At 39.7% G+C, this 17,483-nt stretch overlaps 1 protein-coding gene across 1 annotated transcript in view; it reads right to left on the bottom strand.

Annotated features, from left to right (window-relative positions):
* Positions 1-868: 868 nt before the first annotated feature.
* LOC146679739 (protein NLRC3-like) overlaps positions 869-17,483 on the bottom strand; it is a 30,998-nt gene continuing 14,383 nt past the window's right edge. Inside the window, exons 4-6 of the mRNA XM_085450425.1 lie at positions 7,325-7,498; positions 2,716-2,762; positions 869-2,567 (exon numbers count right to left, since the gene is read on the bottom strand). Of these exons, the coding sequence (XP_085306551.1) occupies positions 2,044-2,567; positions 2,716-2,762; positions 7,325-7,498 (745 nt within the window). The 3' untranslated portion in view covers positions 869-2,043. The remainder of the gene's footprint in view (positions 2,568-2,715; positions 2,763-7,324; positions 7,499-17,483) is intronic.

The raw sequence follows: 17,483 nt of genomic DNA, 5'->3' as shown, positions 1-17,483 counted from the left end.
ACTGACAGGTCTGTGTCATTCACAGTCTGTAACACTTCTAAACAACAGAGGCTGACCCAAGTGCCTCAGAGCCAGGCACGCTCACATCACAGCTCTCTAAATAAGCCAGTTTCAAAATAAGAGCTGAAAGCTGTGTTTGCTTGTGTTAGCTTATTATTGTGGAGACTAACATTCAGTGATCATGTGTTCAGACTCATAATGATTACTCTCAGAAATCCTGATCTTTGTATTTACTGTGTGTTGGATCAATAACTGAGATTCATGGTATCACACAGCTGTGCTGCTGCTGATGTCAGCACATCTGGAACAATACGAGGTATCTGCTACCAGACTGAGCAGGACATGAGACCTGTGGACTGTTTAAAGCTGTCCCTCCACAGCTCACTCAGACCTGATCCACACCTCAGTGATATTCTCTGACTTCCTCAGTAGAGACAGAAACCATTCAGATCTGGGACCATCAGCTGACTGATGATGTCACACAGACTGTGTTTTTCAGGAACAGTGATTCTGATGTGAGCCTGCTAGCTGACAGCAGACCTGATGAAAGCACATGTTCACATCTGTGAGGACAGACTGGACTCTTTGACTGCACCTTGGTTCTCCTCAGAGGTCTGTACAGGAGCATGTCCACCCCCACTGAAGATCTCAGTCACTGTGAAACATAGAAAGCTGCTTGTGTGGCCTCTGCCTCACATGTAGATACAGCTACAGGTTTCTCTGTCAGTCAGACTGAAACAGTGTCCTGATGCTGCATCATTCAGCTCTGTGCCCCAGTCAGCATCACTGGGAGCTACCAGTGTTTCTGCCCTTTTCCTGTAACACTACACTCAGCACAGGCTCAGCTGGTATCCAGTGATGGACTTTGGCTTCAGCTGCTGTGATAGATCCTCTAACATAGATCAGCTCTGCTACATGTTGTTAGATAAGTGCAGCTGCTGTCATGTCCTGATGTTTCTCTGGCTCAGCAGCTTCTCCATCAGAGGTTCACATGGAGCTGATCCAGTATCTCCAGTAACTGTGTTCTGTGCCTCACTGGTTCATCCTTCTGTCTGTGTGACGTCAGTCAGATGTTGAAGTTCAACTCTGTAATCTTCACTGTGTCACAGAGTTCAGTGAGTCCCGTTATTCACAGTATCAATCAGATCATCAGAGAACAGCTGATCAGCAATCAGTGGTGCCAACAGCGCCTCCTGTGGTGAGAGGATGCAATAATGCAATGTAGCATTTTTCCACTCAACACTTGCAGTCATGGAAACTGTCTGTTGGATCTGTGTGACGTTGCTTTCTTGGTTAGAGTTCCTCACAAATGTCCAGATGATTCTTCTAATGAGGCGTCGACCATGTTTGCAGCTCTTTGGAAGAAAACGTCGCCCTTTGCCATCCTTACTTTTCTTTGACTTCTTCAAATGCAGCTGAACTCCAGCTGGTATTTTCTTGGACTTTGCAGCTGTTTCTGGTCATCAGTTCATTCCTGCAAACCTCTGAAGCTGAACAACAATGATGCTGCATTGCTGGCTGATCCCAAAAGGTTGATTCTGTTCATCTGGACGTTTTCAGAAACGTTTGCTCACTGATCAGGTGACTTCTTCAGTCTCAGCTGACTGCAGCTTTACAAGCTTACAAACAGCACATTTGCACAATGACTGAAAGCAGCAGCACCTGATATATATGATACTAATATAATACATATACATATATAATCCATACTAATGATGAAGGAACTGAGCTCACAGTCCATTGTTCATTCAGTGAACTACTCAGTTTATTTTGGGCCTCAGAAATGCTCACTCTGTTTGTACATCACTGTCAGCAATAGACTCATTCTGCTGTGTGGACAGGAACACATGTGACATCACTTCCTGTTTGTTTGTGACTGAAGAAGTTTACAAGGAATCATTTAGAAGAGTTTCAAACATCAACTGATTGAATCCATGAATCTGAAAACGTGTTTGTGAGTGAAAGAGACAGACATGTACAGACTGAACTATCTGTTCAACAGTCAGAGTGTTTCTGTAACAGGAGACACTCTTTACACTCCACTCAGCACAGGGACACTGAGGAACCAGGAGACCAGACATAAAACCCAGGATAAAGAGTTTGAGTGAATGTGGTGTTGAAGGTGTGGAGGTGGATCAGAGTGTCAGAGGAGACTCTGTAGAAGGACAGAGTGCCAGCAGGACAGTCCACATACACTGCTGCTCTGTTAGAGACAGAGGAGGAGGAGATGGATGTGTAGCTGTTATTGTGCCAGAAAGAATCAGGACCATCATCAGAGCAGCTCAGACTCCAGGACTGATCATTTCCTCCAAACAAACAGTCATCACTGCCTCCTTTCCTTCTGATGCTTCTGTAACTCACTGATATATAAACGCCTCCTCTCCACTCGACCTCCCAGTAACAGCGACCAGTCAGACCATTTCTACACAGCAGCTGATAAACATCAAATCTGTCTGGATGATCAGGATATGACTGAACCTTCTTCACATGTGTCACCTTCCTGTTGTTGTCAGACAGTTGGAGCCTTGTGTTCACTGTGTTTGTGTCGATTGTGAGTTGACAGGAATCTGATGGAGAGAACAAACACAATCCAGCTGCAGTTATTGATCCATCATCTGTTCATTGATTGACACTTTGATGATGACTCCTGACATGATGAAGATGGTTGAATGTGTGCTGCTTTGTTTTCATGAATCCCATTAAAAACACACTTACACTTCCTCAGACCTGGTCTCAACCATCGGACTCCAGCAGGCTCCACCCTGAAAGGAGGAGGGGGGTCAGAGCAGCACAGTCAGCATGCACACATGGACATTACATGGCTCTCACACACACACTGTTACACACTGAGCTCAAAGCTCGGCTCCACTGTTTTATTCAAAGAAATCTACATTTATTTATCAGCACATTTAAAAACAGCTTGAGCCAAAGTGCTGCACAGAGTAGAGAGAAAATAGGAAACATACACAGTAATGACTATAAAGACTGGTCAGGATTGAAAGCTACAGAGTACAAATGTGTTTCCAACCGGCTTTTAAAAATGTCCAGTGTTGGTGACGACCTGATGTGAAGGGCGACTGTTCCAGAGTTTGGCTGCAGCCATCGATAAAGCTCACCTCTGTTTTTACGTCTAGTTCTGGTCAGAAGCTGCTTATCTGCAGACCTGAGGGCTCCACTTGGATTCTTTTGTTAAAGAGAGATAAGATGGAGCCAATCCATTCACAGATTTAAAGACAACCAGATCTGGAAGTGGATTCTACCACGTACTGGTAACCAGTGGAAAAAGCTGGTGATGGGTCGTCTAGCACAGACCCACCGCTGGAACCAGACAATTGATGAGGGAGAGAACTGTGACAGCGCCGTTCCTTCACTTGACCTCAGTCGCTCTCGTCTGCTCCCTCGTAACACTGCTCTTTATTGAGCTTACATGAATATGCACAAGTTCATTATGACGTCTTACACAGGTATGAACAAAGAGTACCAGTCTGTGCATAGTGTGTGTGTGTGTGTGTCTGTGTGTGTGTGTGTGTCTGTGTGTGTGTGTGTGTGTGTGTGTGTGTGTGCAGCAAGATTTCTCCAAGAAAGCAACCAAAGAGAATAATGCAGCAGTGTTATTTGTTATATGTCACGGTGTCATTTCTGCTTCTTTCTCCTGTAACAACAGCCCGGCGCCGTGAGCAGTCGCCTTTTTTGCGCTCGCTATCCCTGCACTTTCTACCATCTGCAAACGCCACGGTGTTCGTGTCGTCATGAAAGACATGAACATCGAGCGTAAAAACAAAGGAGACTGCTACCGGCTTTTTATCTGCCGATCGCCGTGCTACGGTTGCAAGAAAAAGAAGCAGAAATGACGTTCTCTACGCGTTGAGACGTTCCCCGTCCGTCGGCTAAACGCTTGATTGAAACTTCAATGCGACAGTGACACCAAGTAGAATTATAAATGTCACATAGCCCCAAACATGTCTTTTTCAAAGCCTGCGGTGAAGAGAAAGGTTGGTGATGAGCACCGACAATTTCAGGAAAAGTGGGAAATGCAATATTTCTTTGTTGAGCACAGGGGCACCCCGACCTGTCTTATTTGCACAGAGAAAGTTGCGCTGCACAAGGAATACAATTTGAAACGTCATTACACAACTAGACATGCTGAGCTGGATGCAAAATACCAGGGAGACGAGAGAGCGAACCGGGTTGCCAGTCTTAAAACAGATCTACTGAGGCAGCAAGATTTCTCCAAGAAAGCAACCAAAGAGAATAATGCAGCAGTCGGAGCCACGTGGTTAGTGAGATGATTGCTAAAGCAGGGAAGCCATTCACAGAAGGTGCATTTGTCTAAAAGTGCATATTGCAGGCTGCAAATATAGTCTGTCTGGGAAAGAAAGGTCAGTTTAGCAACATCAGCCTTTCTGCCAACACCGCAGCAGATCGCATTTCTGACCTGTCAAGTGACATTTATGACCAACTGTGTGAGAAAGCCAAATGTTTCAGTGTATACTCAGTCGCTCTTGATGAGACCACAGACATCACCGACACTGCCCAGCTCCCAATGTATGTCCGTGGTGTTGATGACAGTTTTGAAGTGATGGAGGAGCTGCTCACAGTAATTCCAATGCATGGCCAGACCACCGCTCAGCAGATATTTACAAGCTGTGTGATGCCATTGAGAATGTTGGTTTGCCATGGAAGAGGTTTGTTGGAATAACAACAGATGGAGCGCCATCAATGACAGGGAGGAAACATGGACTGGTGGCACAAAACAAACTTGAAGAGGAAGGCGTGGAGGAGGCCATTGCTCTGCACTGCATCATCCATCAGCAGGTCCTTTGCAGCAAATGCCTGAAGTTTGACAATGTGATGTCTATTGTTGTGAAATGCATCAACCAAATCAGATCCAGGGGCTTAAAGCACCGAAGGTTCTGAGCTTTTTTAGAGGAAATGGAGTCAGAATATGGGGATGTGCTCGACTTCACTGAAGAAGAAGGTTATAGAACTGTTAATACAGACATTTCAATCTAAATACAGCAGATATAGAAGACTGAAAGATACACACAAGTTCACTGACTAAAAATATCTTATTATTATTTTATTTATGTATTACAGATTGATTTATTTTCTTATTAATTCTTAATTTGTTTATTTATTTTTCATATTTTGTGTTAAAAAATAAAAATAAAGAGATTTGAGAAGATTGGTATTTTTTAACCATGTCTTTCTTGTGGAAAACCTAATGTGGCCCAGCCTCACCCAGACTCTGCCTGCAGCGGCCCCCAGCTAAATTGAGTTTGAGACCTCTGTCCTACACCATAAATCAGTAAGAGAGGGTACGACCTCTCTCATGGCCCCAAGTGGTGTGTGCATGCCAGAGCATTCTGGAAGGCACAGAGAGTCTTTACACACTACTAAGGATCAATCCTCTATCATTATGCAATCAATTATACAACTCTAAGCATATATGAGTAAATATTTCTAAGCATAAATGACAATCAACAATATAAACCTTACAGCTGGTTTTAATAACAGAATTTATTTGTTTCTCAAATGAGAAAGAGCTATCGAGAAACACTCCTAAATCTTTAGTTCTGAACTTTTCCAGTGGGCCAAGGTCAACATTATTAGATAATGCTAATTCTTTTCCCTTACATTATAACAATGTGAGGAGTTAATGCTAAGTATACTGCCATTAGCGGCTAATTCTAATTAGGGGTGAATAATTATTAGTAGCTAATGCTAATATCGTTTTCTCTTCCCTTTTAACAATGTGAACAGCTAGTGCTAGGTAGGCTGATGCTAGCAGCTAATGCTAATTTGACGTGAATTAGCATTATATTAGTGAGGAGTTAATGCTAAGTAGGCTGCCATTAGCTGCTAATGCTAATTTTAGATGAAAAAGCATTAGCAGCTAATGCTCATATTGTTTTCCTTTGCTTTGTAAGAATGACAGCAGCTAGTGATACGAAGTCTACCATTATTAACTATTGTTAATTTGATGTAAATTAGCATTATCCGATAATGGTAACCCTTTTCCCCTGCATTATAACGATGTCAGGAGTTAATGCTAACTAGGCTGCCATTAGGGGCTAACTCTAATTAGGTGAATAATTATTAGCAGCTAATGCTATTATTGTTTTCCCTTTTAACAATGTGAGCAGCTAATGCTAATTTGATGTGAATTAGCATTATATTAGTGAGCAGTTAATGCTAAGTAGGCTGCCATTATTAACTAATGCTACTTTGACGTGAATTAGCATTATGTGCTAATACTAATACTGTTTTCCCTTACTTTTTAACAATGTGAGCAGCTAATTCTAAGTACGCTCTTGTGAATAGGTAATTCTAATTTAGTGTGAATTAGCATTATTCAATAATGCTAACACTGTTTTCTCTTACTTATTAAAAATGATAGTAGCTAATACTCTTTCCCGTTGGGTAACAACGATGTGAGGAGTTAATGCTAAGTAGGCTGCTTTTAGAGGCTTATTCTAATTAGGGCTGAATAACTATTAGTAGCTAATGCTAATATTGTTTTCTCTTTCCTTATAACAATATGAGCAGCTAATGCTAATTTGATATGAATTAGCATTATATTAGTGAGGAGTTAATGCTAAGTAGGCTACCATTAGCAGCTAAAGCTAATTTGAGGTGAATAAGCATTAGTAGCTTATGCTAATACCCTTTTCTCTTGTTTTATAATGATGTGAGACGTTAATGCTAAATAGGCTTCCATGAGTGACTCCTTTCCCTTGCATTATAAAGATGTGAAGAGTTTATGCTAAGTAAGCTGCCATTAGCAGCTAATGCTAATACTGTTTTCCCTTTCTTTATACAACTTGAGCAGTTATTGCTAAGTAGGCCACTTTTCTCTGCTAAAGATTTCTGTGACCATGATAGAAACTCTGATAAGCTAATGCTGCTAAGCTAATGCTGTTTATGGGCCCTGTTAGAATCAATATTTCATTCTCATTCTGTTGTTTGAGAACAATAACAGAAAAATGTGCACTTGAGAACAAATTTATTGTGAATTCAGCTGTGAATGTACAGTTTGTCATTATTTAAGCTTCCATTTCCAAATGTTAGCTGACACTTTATTAGGTACACTGGTATCTATATCAGGTACACCTGTGACCTAAATGTTCCTGCAAACAGACTCCTTGGAGACCCCTACATAAATATCCATGAACTATCCAGCTAGACTAGTGTGTCTGTCCCTGAAAATATTCCTGCATGTGTGATTGTTCCTGTGTCATCTGCAGGAAACAAACAGGAAGTGAGTGAAAGACACAGGAAATGTTTCCAGCTCTTCCTCCTCTATCAGATTTTCTCTCCATACCTGAGAGTGTCCAGTCTCCAGCCTGGATCCTTCAGTCCAGCCGAGAGCAGCTTCATTCCTGAGGGACCTGGATGATTGTAGCTCAGGTCCAGCTCTCTCAGATGGGAGGGGTTGGAGCTCAGAGCTAAGGCCAGAGAAGTACAACCTTCCTCTGTGATCAGACATCCTGACAGACTGCAGACACACAAAACAACAATCAATCTGTCAACAGTTGTTTTCTCTTTGTCACAATAACATCTATCCATTTACATCCATCCATTGTAACTTTATTTATAAGTGACAATACCCAACAGACAACAACAGTCATCTGAAGCTGTTTAACAGTGTAAGGTGACCGCCTCCACTGTGAGCAGCACTTGGTGATGGTGGGAAGAAGAACTCCCTTTGACACAAAGATCCTCCCAGTGAAAACAGGCTCCAGGAGGAGCATCTACCATGACTGGTTGCAGGGTGAGGGGAAAGAGAAGAGATGAGCTCAGAGAGACAAGAACAAAACAGAGAGACAAAAGTTAAGGACATGCAGTAGTGACATATAAAAGCATCAGGAGTGAAAAGTGGGGAGAAGAAAGCAGAGCATCATGGGAAGTCCACCAACAGCCTGAGCCTATAGCAGCATAACTAAGGGATGGTTCAGGGTCACCTGATCCAGCTCGAACTATAAGTTTTATCAAAAAGGAAAGTTTGAAGCTGATCTTCAAAGTAGAGAGGGTGTCTGTCTCCTGAACTCAAACTGGGAGCTGCTGCCACACCCAGTCCAACATAGCCACGCTTTCTTTGCTGCTTTGACAAAACCTCAAATCCCAGTCAGAGATGATGAGCATCATCACAGTGATGATCATTTCTCTGTAACCCAGGCTTTCTGCTTCAGGATCTGTGCACGCTCACAGAACAAGGAGACCTTTAAACATCATTTCACTAACTGGATGGACTGAGCTCAGCCTACAGATGAACTGGTGCCAGAGATCATAAAGAACATCAAACAGTCAAATTCAACACTTTAATGGAAATATGAGATTAATGCTGCAGACAATCATGAAGCTGCTGAATTCATGAACATCAAGAATGCAGCGAGTGGTAAAATAAAGATCTGACCTCAGTGTGCTCAGTGTTCCTGTCTATTCCTAACATATTCCTAACATGATAGCTGCACTTTAGAGCTCTAAAACTGGAACTGACACATGTTTAAACTCTACATGTTACTCAGTACATTCAGTTCTGACACTCGCCCACAGTCCAACAAAGGAAACATGGAGATCACATCAGTTTGTCACCAAAGTCTAATTATTAGGGCAACTTAACCTGTTATTATCTCGTTAACTCATTAACTGATTAACGTCAGCAATTATTTTAATCACAGTTTTTAAAATCATGATTATTGTGAAAGTGCTCACTGGCTCTGAATATAAAAGCCATGGGTCACAGGAGGGATGTTGATCAGTGCTGGCTTGAAATGGGCGTCATTATGCGTCTCAGCCAATGGGAGCATTGAGGGTGGGCCTAATACTACTGCAGCGCTCACATGACCCAGGACAGAAAGAAAGGGGCGGGGACAGAAACATGGAGACAGGTACAGATCTTTGACATGTTCATTTTAAACTGTTCCAGGAGGCAGTGTTGATACAACTAAAGTTATCTGTTGTTGAAGAAGTCGGTCTGAGGAACGTTCTTAGGATCAACAAATGACGGCATGTATGAGCCTCAAGACGCAGCATCACAAGAAGAACACATGAGCTGTAGAAAAAGGAGAGACTACGAAAGCCACGGCGTTACAACGTGAACATGCTTGATCAGAGTGTGATTGTGAACAGGAGGAAGACTCAGCTGAGAACAGTGTGGTGGATACAGAGCAGAGCCCACCATCAGTACAGAGGCCTGTCCATTAGAGTGCTGCTCCAACATGCAGCACATGTACTTGGCCACAGCTGCAACATCTGTACCTGTGAAAGCTTCTTCTCTGTTGCTGCTCATATTGTGCAGAAGAAGAGAGTTTCTTTATCATCAGAAAATGTCAATGAGCTTGTGAGTCTTAGCAGCTGGCTCGGTGCAGAGGAGGAAGAACATGTCAGTCAGAGGAAGATAAATGCAGTTCATGTTGTCAACTCAACCTGGACTGTTGAAAGAGTTTTTCTTTGTCTGGTTTCTGACTGAGATTCTCCAAAGGAAATCCAGCACAAACACACACTTCACACACTCAAAGTCCTGCACAGTAAATGAGCTGATGAGCGTTTGTGCTGCTGCCTGATAACAGAACAATAGTTCTGCTGCTTCCTGTTCTGCAAACACACATTTATAAATGTTCACTTGCTGTTGATCAAAGGTATGTTGGTGGCTCTGGACGCTGAGGGAACTTTGTAAAAAACTAGATCAAATGTTAACGTCCTGGCAGAGGCAAAGAACTTTGATTTGATATTTGATTAGATTCATGTTTCAGCTCAGACTGACAGAAATATTTGAACTGCTGCTGTGTTAAAGGGAACACTGCTGTTAGAAAGCACCTGATCTGTTTCTGCACACTGAATGTTGCACTTCTCATACTGCAGTACTATTAAAATAAGTACACAATGCACTACTTTTGAACTCATGATTGAATGTTGCTGTAACAAAGCCATTAATGTGATTCAAAGTGTTCATGGTTTCCCAGCACAACAAATGATTGCACAAGTGTGACTGATCCACTTTCTAATGTGTGTGTAGCCCACACTGTGTGTCACTGTGTCACAGGTGAGTCTGTGTGTCCAGGTTCTATGAGGACAACAGGATATAGTGACTGAGTCCAGCAGCTTAAAGTCTGACTCCATCCTCCATTTAAATAACTCACAGCAACAACTGAATAGCTTTGCCTTTGTGTAGCTGACACTTCATTTTAATGTCCTTCTATTCTGGTCCATCTGGTCTCAGTTTCTATAAGCACACAGGTTTCATCAGGACTCTATGACCTCAGTGATCTTTGCTGGGCCTTAATGCTCTGAACAAAGCTGCACAGCACAAGACTAAATAGAAATGAATCAGTCTTTCATTCTCACTGCTGTTTGACTTCAGCTCTCAATGTCCCACCATAACCCATGGAAAGAATTACTGTCCATCCAGGCTGCTGAACATGAAGCTGAAGAAGGTGGAGTATTGTGAGGGCTGATGGAGATGATGATGAGGAATCCAGGAGCAGTGGGTGGATGGCAGCATCAGCATGAAGGATCAGTGTGAGAACACATCATCATCCACAAAGGAAACCAGTCTGAGTGTCTGACGCTCTTGTTAGAAAGACGCAGTCCCAGCAGTTAGCTTGTCTGCTAGTTAGCTGAGAGCTAGCTCACTTGTACATTGAATACCAAACTGTGTAAACCAGGGGTGTCAAACATATGGCCCGTGGGCCAAATCCAGCCCTTGAGATAATTTCATATGTCAAATATTGATGAATTTTCAGGCTTGCTGATAATCAATGTGAGCACGGCTGAGATTTTATTCTGATGAGCAAACCATATGGCCAAACACTTTCAGAGACAGACTGGGATCATACCATTATGTGAAAGAGGACGGAAATGTCCCATAGACAGCAAGGGTAGTGGTAGAGACCAGTACACAGAGAAATGGGAGCTGTACTGAAATGCAAGCGTGTCAGGAAAGAGTGAAAAGGCAAAATGAGCAGCATCTGGCTGCATTTCAGTGATATTGGAGACCACAAAGCTGAGTGCAACATTTATACAGGAGATATACAGGAGACGCTGAGAGCAGAACTGATAAAATTAGGAGCTGGCTAAAGTGAGACCCATTTTTATTTCCACCCATTTTCCACTGTGGAGGACAAAAGGTTTCAAACTGGTCCAGGTCTTAAACCTCACGTGTTCTTCCTAATAGCAGTAAATGGATAAAAATAAGGCTTTTATGAAAACACTGAATAAAACTTGCTGCCTTTAAAAAGACTAAATGTACAGTTCAGTATTGAATACTACATAAAATAAACTATATATAAAGTGTGTCTGAATGGCAGAGATGCAGAAATATGTGCATGTAGCACAGAGCCACGGCTCAGTGTCTGAATGAGTCTCACAGACCTGAATGTGCTGTTGAAGCCATTTATAATTATAACGTAATTCTTTACTCGTTTGATCTGCTCCTTACCACAAGCCACCAGACGTAGAAGGTTTTGGACTTTTAACTATATTTTCTGAAGTTTTACAACTTTTCTTACTGTTAAAAACCTCGTTATGGCCATTCATGCTGTACAAAGTAATTAGACATGTGTGGTATCTACAGAAACGTCAGAATCTCAGCTAAAAGTTCACAAAACCATCTCAACAACCACCAAACAGCTGAAACAGCAGGTGAACAGATCACACAAAAAGATGTAAACACAAATCCCCCTGATCATCTGTTTTTTAAACATGAAGCGTCGTTTTGGACGTTCATTTACTGCTGGTTCAGTGAATTTTGGTTGGACAGTGATGAAACCTGCAGCCCCAGAATCTGTGAGAAGTCTGCTTTCAGCTCGCAACAGCATTGTTGTGTTGTGTGCTGTGGATTCACCTCTGCAAACTCATCACTGTTTCACCATCATGTTTCTACTGAGACAATAACAAAGGAAGCAGTTCCCAGGAACTACTTCCTGTCTTGTTAACATAAGAGTACGTTGCCCTTCAAAACACCTCCACTTCTCCTCTTATTAGAGGACTGCCTTATTATTAATCTGCTAATTCTGTCAGTTGATGAAAGAAAAATGCTTGATCTCACCTGAGAGTTTCCAGTGTACAGTGTGGACTCTTCAGTCCTTCAGACAGAAGCTTCACGCCTGAATCCTTCAGGTTACTGTTACTCAGGTCCAGCTGTCTCAGATTAGAGGTCTGAGAGCTGAGACCTGAGGCCAGAGCTTCACAGCTTCTCTCTGACAGGTCACAGTGACTCAGTCTGAAAAATAACAGATAAACAATTACAAAAATAAAACACTTATGTTGAAGTGTAAGGAGATACTATTATATTTAGCAATATTTCATCTTGTTTTGTCAGGAAACTGAGCACTGATGCAGAGCAACATGTGGAGAGAATCAGAGGAGAAGAAGTGAAGAGAGAACAGCAGTAAAACAACACTGAATTGTTCAGTGTGCTTTTGATATCAACAGAATGTGTCAAATTTCTTTATTTTGTATTTGTTTTAGTAGAATTGATGATTATCACTTAGATAACAACCACAGGCCAGGTCTAAATTGCACTTTGGTGACAGTTACACCCAGAAATATTTCAGAAACGTGGACAATTTGTGCTCCATTGTATTCAGTATTGAACAAACTGAGTACCGATGACCACTTAATATTTTTGATATTTTATTTGAGTTGTTCCACCTGATCTGTGTTAACTAGAATAAACATTTAAAAGCTAAAGCTATGATCACATATGTACTTACAGAGCTTTGTTGGAGGCTTTGACCACTGGCAGCAGCCTCAGTAGAGCCTTTTTAAAGGCTCATGTTCACACTTAGATCATCGATTTCTACTTACATTTCATTCTGGGAAAAATGGAGATTACTTTGAAAACGAAAACTATTTTCCCCAAAAATCAGCCCTGGATTAGTAAATCACTCCAACATGTTCTCAGGCAGAAGAAGCTGTCTTGTTATGAGGGAGAGAAGAAAAGCAGCTAAAATCAGGTGTAAAAGTAAAGCAGAGGATGAGCTGAATAAAGGACACTCAAGGCTGGCTTGGAAAGGAATGAAGTCCATGGTGGGGATGCAGAACAAGGAGCAAAGATGAATGTGATGCTGAATCAGCAGAAGACTCGGACTCATTGGATTCCAGCTTTTTTTTTTTTATTGACATTTTAGAATCACTATACAATACCATCAACTTCAGCTATCTTTCAGTACATATATTTTTTTCTTTTTTTCTATATTTAAACAACTAAAATATCCATACAATAAGAATGAAAGAAGAAGAAGAAAAGAAAAAGAAGCAAAACAGGAAACAACAAACAACATAAATAAAAAATACATAAGGAAAAAGAAAAAGGAAAGAAAAATAAATAAATAAATATAGGGAGTGTGTTTTTGTTTCCATTAATGTAACTAATTTTTCCTCTAGTCTTCTAGTAGTTAACAAAGTCAAAATCTAATGCAAAAGCAAAAACTAATTAGTCTGCCTTCCTCCATTACCATACATAAAGCTGTTAATCCTTTATATGTCCAATCTTTGAATCTGGTGTCCAATTTATTTGGAGCAAAATGTGTGTCATATGCACACCACTTAAGAACTGCTATATCCTCTTATAGTTTATATTCTTTTATTACTGTTTCCCAAATTTTAAAAGTCAACTTGATCCATGGATTTTCAATAGTTTTTATTGAATTTTGCAAGCTTCTGTCTGCTATAATAGCTTGTATGGGGATGGAGGTCAGACTCTCCTCAATAACTTTCCATTGAGCGTCATATGAAGGATTACATCAGCATATCATAGGCCTTAATTGTGCTGCCCAATAATATTCCCTAAGAGAAGGTAAGCCCCACCCCCTTTTCCTTTGTTAAGTTGTAGGGTTTTAAATCTAATTCGGGGCCTTTTTCCTTGCCATATGTATCTTGACAAAATTTTATCCCATTCATTAAACTGTTTCTGGTTAATTTCTATTGGTAATGTTTGAAATAAATATAATAATTTAGGAAGAATATTAATTTTAATTGAGTCTATTCTCGAATATAAACTTAAATATGGAATTAGATTCCATCTCGCTATATGTTCCTTAATTTTTTTCTGTATTGGTAAATAATTTCGTTCTAATAGTTCTGTAAGATCCTTAGGTATTATGACTCCTAGATATTTAAAGTACTCTGTTTGCCATGCTAATTGATACTTATTTTTAATTTCTTCTGATGGAATATAGTTGTACTTAAGCAATTGTGTTTTACTCATATTAACCCTATATCCAGATAGTCGACCAAAGTATTCAAATGATTGCATTAATTTAGGTAAAGAGTTTGATGGTTGACCCAAAAATATTAAAATATCATCTGCATAGCAGGCTAATTTATGCTCCTTTTCATGGATATTAATACCTTCTACTTCTTTATTTTGTCTTATATATTGAGCCAATGGTTCCAGATATAACGCAAATAATAATGGTGAGCACGCACAGCCCTGCCTTGTTCCTCTTTGCAGCTTAATACTATTTGATAGGTAGCCATTAATTTTAATCCTTGCCGTAGGGTTATCATAAAGTGCCTGTATTGTCTTAATTATATTTTCGTGAAAGCCAAATGTATGCAAGACTCGGTAAAGAAAGTTCCAATTAACTGAATCGAATGATTTTTCTGCATCGATACTGATTACCATTGCTTCTATTTTATTCTTTTGAATATGATTAATAATTTGTAATGTCCGTCGCACATTATCTTGTATTTGGCGCTGTCGAATAAAACCTGTTTGATCATTATGAATTAGATTAGGTAAGAACTTTTCTAATCGTCGAGCCATGATAGATGTAAACAGCTTGTAATCTGTATTAAGAACACATATTGGTCTATATGACGCACATTCTAATTTATCCTTGTTTTCTTTTGGGATGGCAGAGATAATTGCTTCTTTCCAGCTAGAAGGTACTTGAGCCTTCTTTAGGATCCAATTCATTGTTAGAAGCATCACTGGTATTAATTCTTCTTTTAGCTCCTTGTACCATTCTGCCGTATATCCATCTGATCCTGGAGATTTATTTATTTTAACTTTACTTATTGCTATTCTTAGTTCCTTTTCTGTTATATCTTCAATCAAAGTTTTATTCTGTTCTTCATTCAGTACTGGTAAATCAAGAGAATCTAAAAAACTGTTAATTTCAACTATACTACTCTCTGTGTTATTAGCATACAGAGTCTTATAAAATGTTTCAAATGCACTCTGAACTTCTATTGGTTTATTTTTTTATTAGTTTTGTCACTGGATGTTTAATTTTGTGAACTGTATTATCTGCTATTTTCTTTTTTAGTTTCCAGGCTAATACATTCTTTGCTTTTGATCCTCCCTCATAATACCTTTGTTTAAGAAACATTGATTTTTTTTAAATTTCATATGTGGTCAAATCATTTATTTCATTTCTTGCTTTCCTAATTTCCTCCAATATATCCTGAGATGTTTTTCTTTCATGCCTTTTCTCTAATTCTTATTTTGTAGCTCTTCTAATTTCTTATTTCTCATCTTTTTCTTATAAGAGGATATTGCTATAATTTTCCCTCTCATGACAGCTTTTAAGGCATCCCACAGTATAGGAGGAGACACCTCACCATTGTTATTAGTTTCCATATAGAAGTGAATCTCTTTCTTAATTTGTCCTTTAAAGTGAGGATCATTCAGTAAGCTTGAATTTAATTTCCAATTATTGAGTTTTGGTTGCACGTTTAAATCAACAGACACGTATACTGGTGCATGATCGCTTAACTCTATTGCTCCAATTGCACAAGTGTTTATTTTATCTTTATTTTTCCCAAAAGTTATGAAATAATCTATTCTTGTGTATAACGAGTGCGGTGAGGAAAAATAAGTATAATCCCTTTGGTAGGGATGCAAGTCTCTCCATATATCAATTAGTCCCACCTCCTTCATCAATGTATTTATATTCTTAATTAATGTTTTAGTATTCTGTGCTTTTCTATTGGAAATATCTAGCTTTGGTTGTAGATGTATATTTAAATCTCCTCCGCAAATTAGGAAACCTACTGTCTCTGTTACCATCACATCTATAATTTTCTTAAAGAAATAAATATCGCTTCCAGGGGGTGCATATATATTTAACAACGTGACTGGGTTCCCCTCAATGTTTCCCCTTACCAACATATAACGTCCCTCTTTGTCACTTATCTCGGATATTTTTTCAAAGAGTAATTTGCTTGATAACAGGATAGCCACTCCTCTCCTTCGTCCAGTTTTATAGGAAGAGGAGAAAACTGTTGTATAACCCATTCTTTTCAGTTTTTCATGCTCCTTACAGTCTAGATGGGTTTCCTGTTGTGGAGCAGGGAAATTATTTTACTGCTATTGTTAAATAATTGTCATCATTACCATTGCATTAATAATATAATCTGGAGTTTATATTGCGTTTAGAGGTTTAAACAGTGTGTCTTTCAGAAAGGCTAAAAGTAACAGGACAGGAAACAGGCTTGGAGAGTTTTGCAGAAGTGAAAGTTATTTTGAGCAGCAGGCTAAGACGAGGCTTTAACAATGTAACAGATAGCTTTAAGAAGGCCTTAAGATGTTATGCATACAGTTATTATGTTGACCTTGTATTTCAGGTGCAGTTATGACTATTTTATACACAATGCATATCTGTGCTTATTAAAGAGTTGGAGCTCGGTCAATTAATTGGGGGTTGGAAGCTTTGTTCGGCGCGATGTCCGGACAATCTATTGTGCAAGTGACTTGGAGCCATAGAATGAATTGCAGTACATGATTACAAAACACTTATATATCAGGTCATTTCATATTAAGGTTTTAAGTAGAGGTTCTTGGTTAAAACATTTATTTAGTAGAAGACATACATATAGTCTCAGTGAGCCTCTGGTCTGGTGAAAGGTCAGAAGTGCAACAGGTGAATTGAGAAAGAGCATTTGAGGACGAGACAGACAGTTAGTAGGTGAAGAGGTGACACAAAGAGCATGTGAGGTCAACACACACACACACATGAGTTAGATTTATTTAGAGGAGAGATTAGTCATGTCTCGGTAAAAGAGGAACCGTCCTTGTTGTCTCGGCAAAAAAGAGGAACAATTCACTTTAAGACAAGAACGGAAAGTACCAGCCATGAAAATAGAAGATGATCTTCTGGGTTAAAAGTCATTGTGGTGTTGATCTGATCTATGTATAAAATGTATCTGTGACGCATGAAGGGGCGTCAGTAAATCAAACCCTGATGCTATAAAATATCTGTTCATGCTTTGATTAAGTTGAAGACTAATTGCTGTCGGCGTACAGAGTGTCTTCCCACACGTGTGTATTCATTAAAATCATTGTTTGACCAAGACCTTCTGGACCAAGGGTGGTTTGTACTCTCCCTCCTCAATTTTGAACCTTAACACTGTAGATACACTATTTGTACTTGTTCTTTCTTCATTTTAGTTAAAATTTTATTATGTTTAATTGGATTCGACAGGCCATTTACATTATATGATATGATTTTTACCTTATCTTTAAGCATACC

Source organism: Copadichromis virginalis, unplaced genomic scaffold, assembly GCF_057382275.1.
Source record: "Copadichromis virginalis isolate Kocher_CV1m ecotype Utaka unplaced genomic scaffold, C_Virginalis_male_GT1.1 unmapped_scaffold_1, whole genome shotgun sequence".
NCBI lineage: Eukaryota > Metazoa > Chordata > Actinopteri > Cichliformes > Cichlidae > Copadichromis > Copadichromis virginalis.
This window is presented reverse-complemented; position numbering and strand designations above follow the sequence as displayed.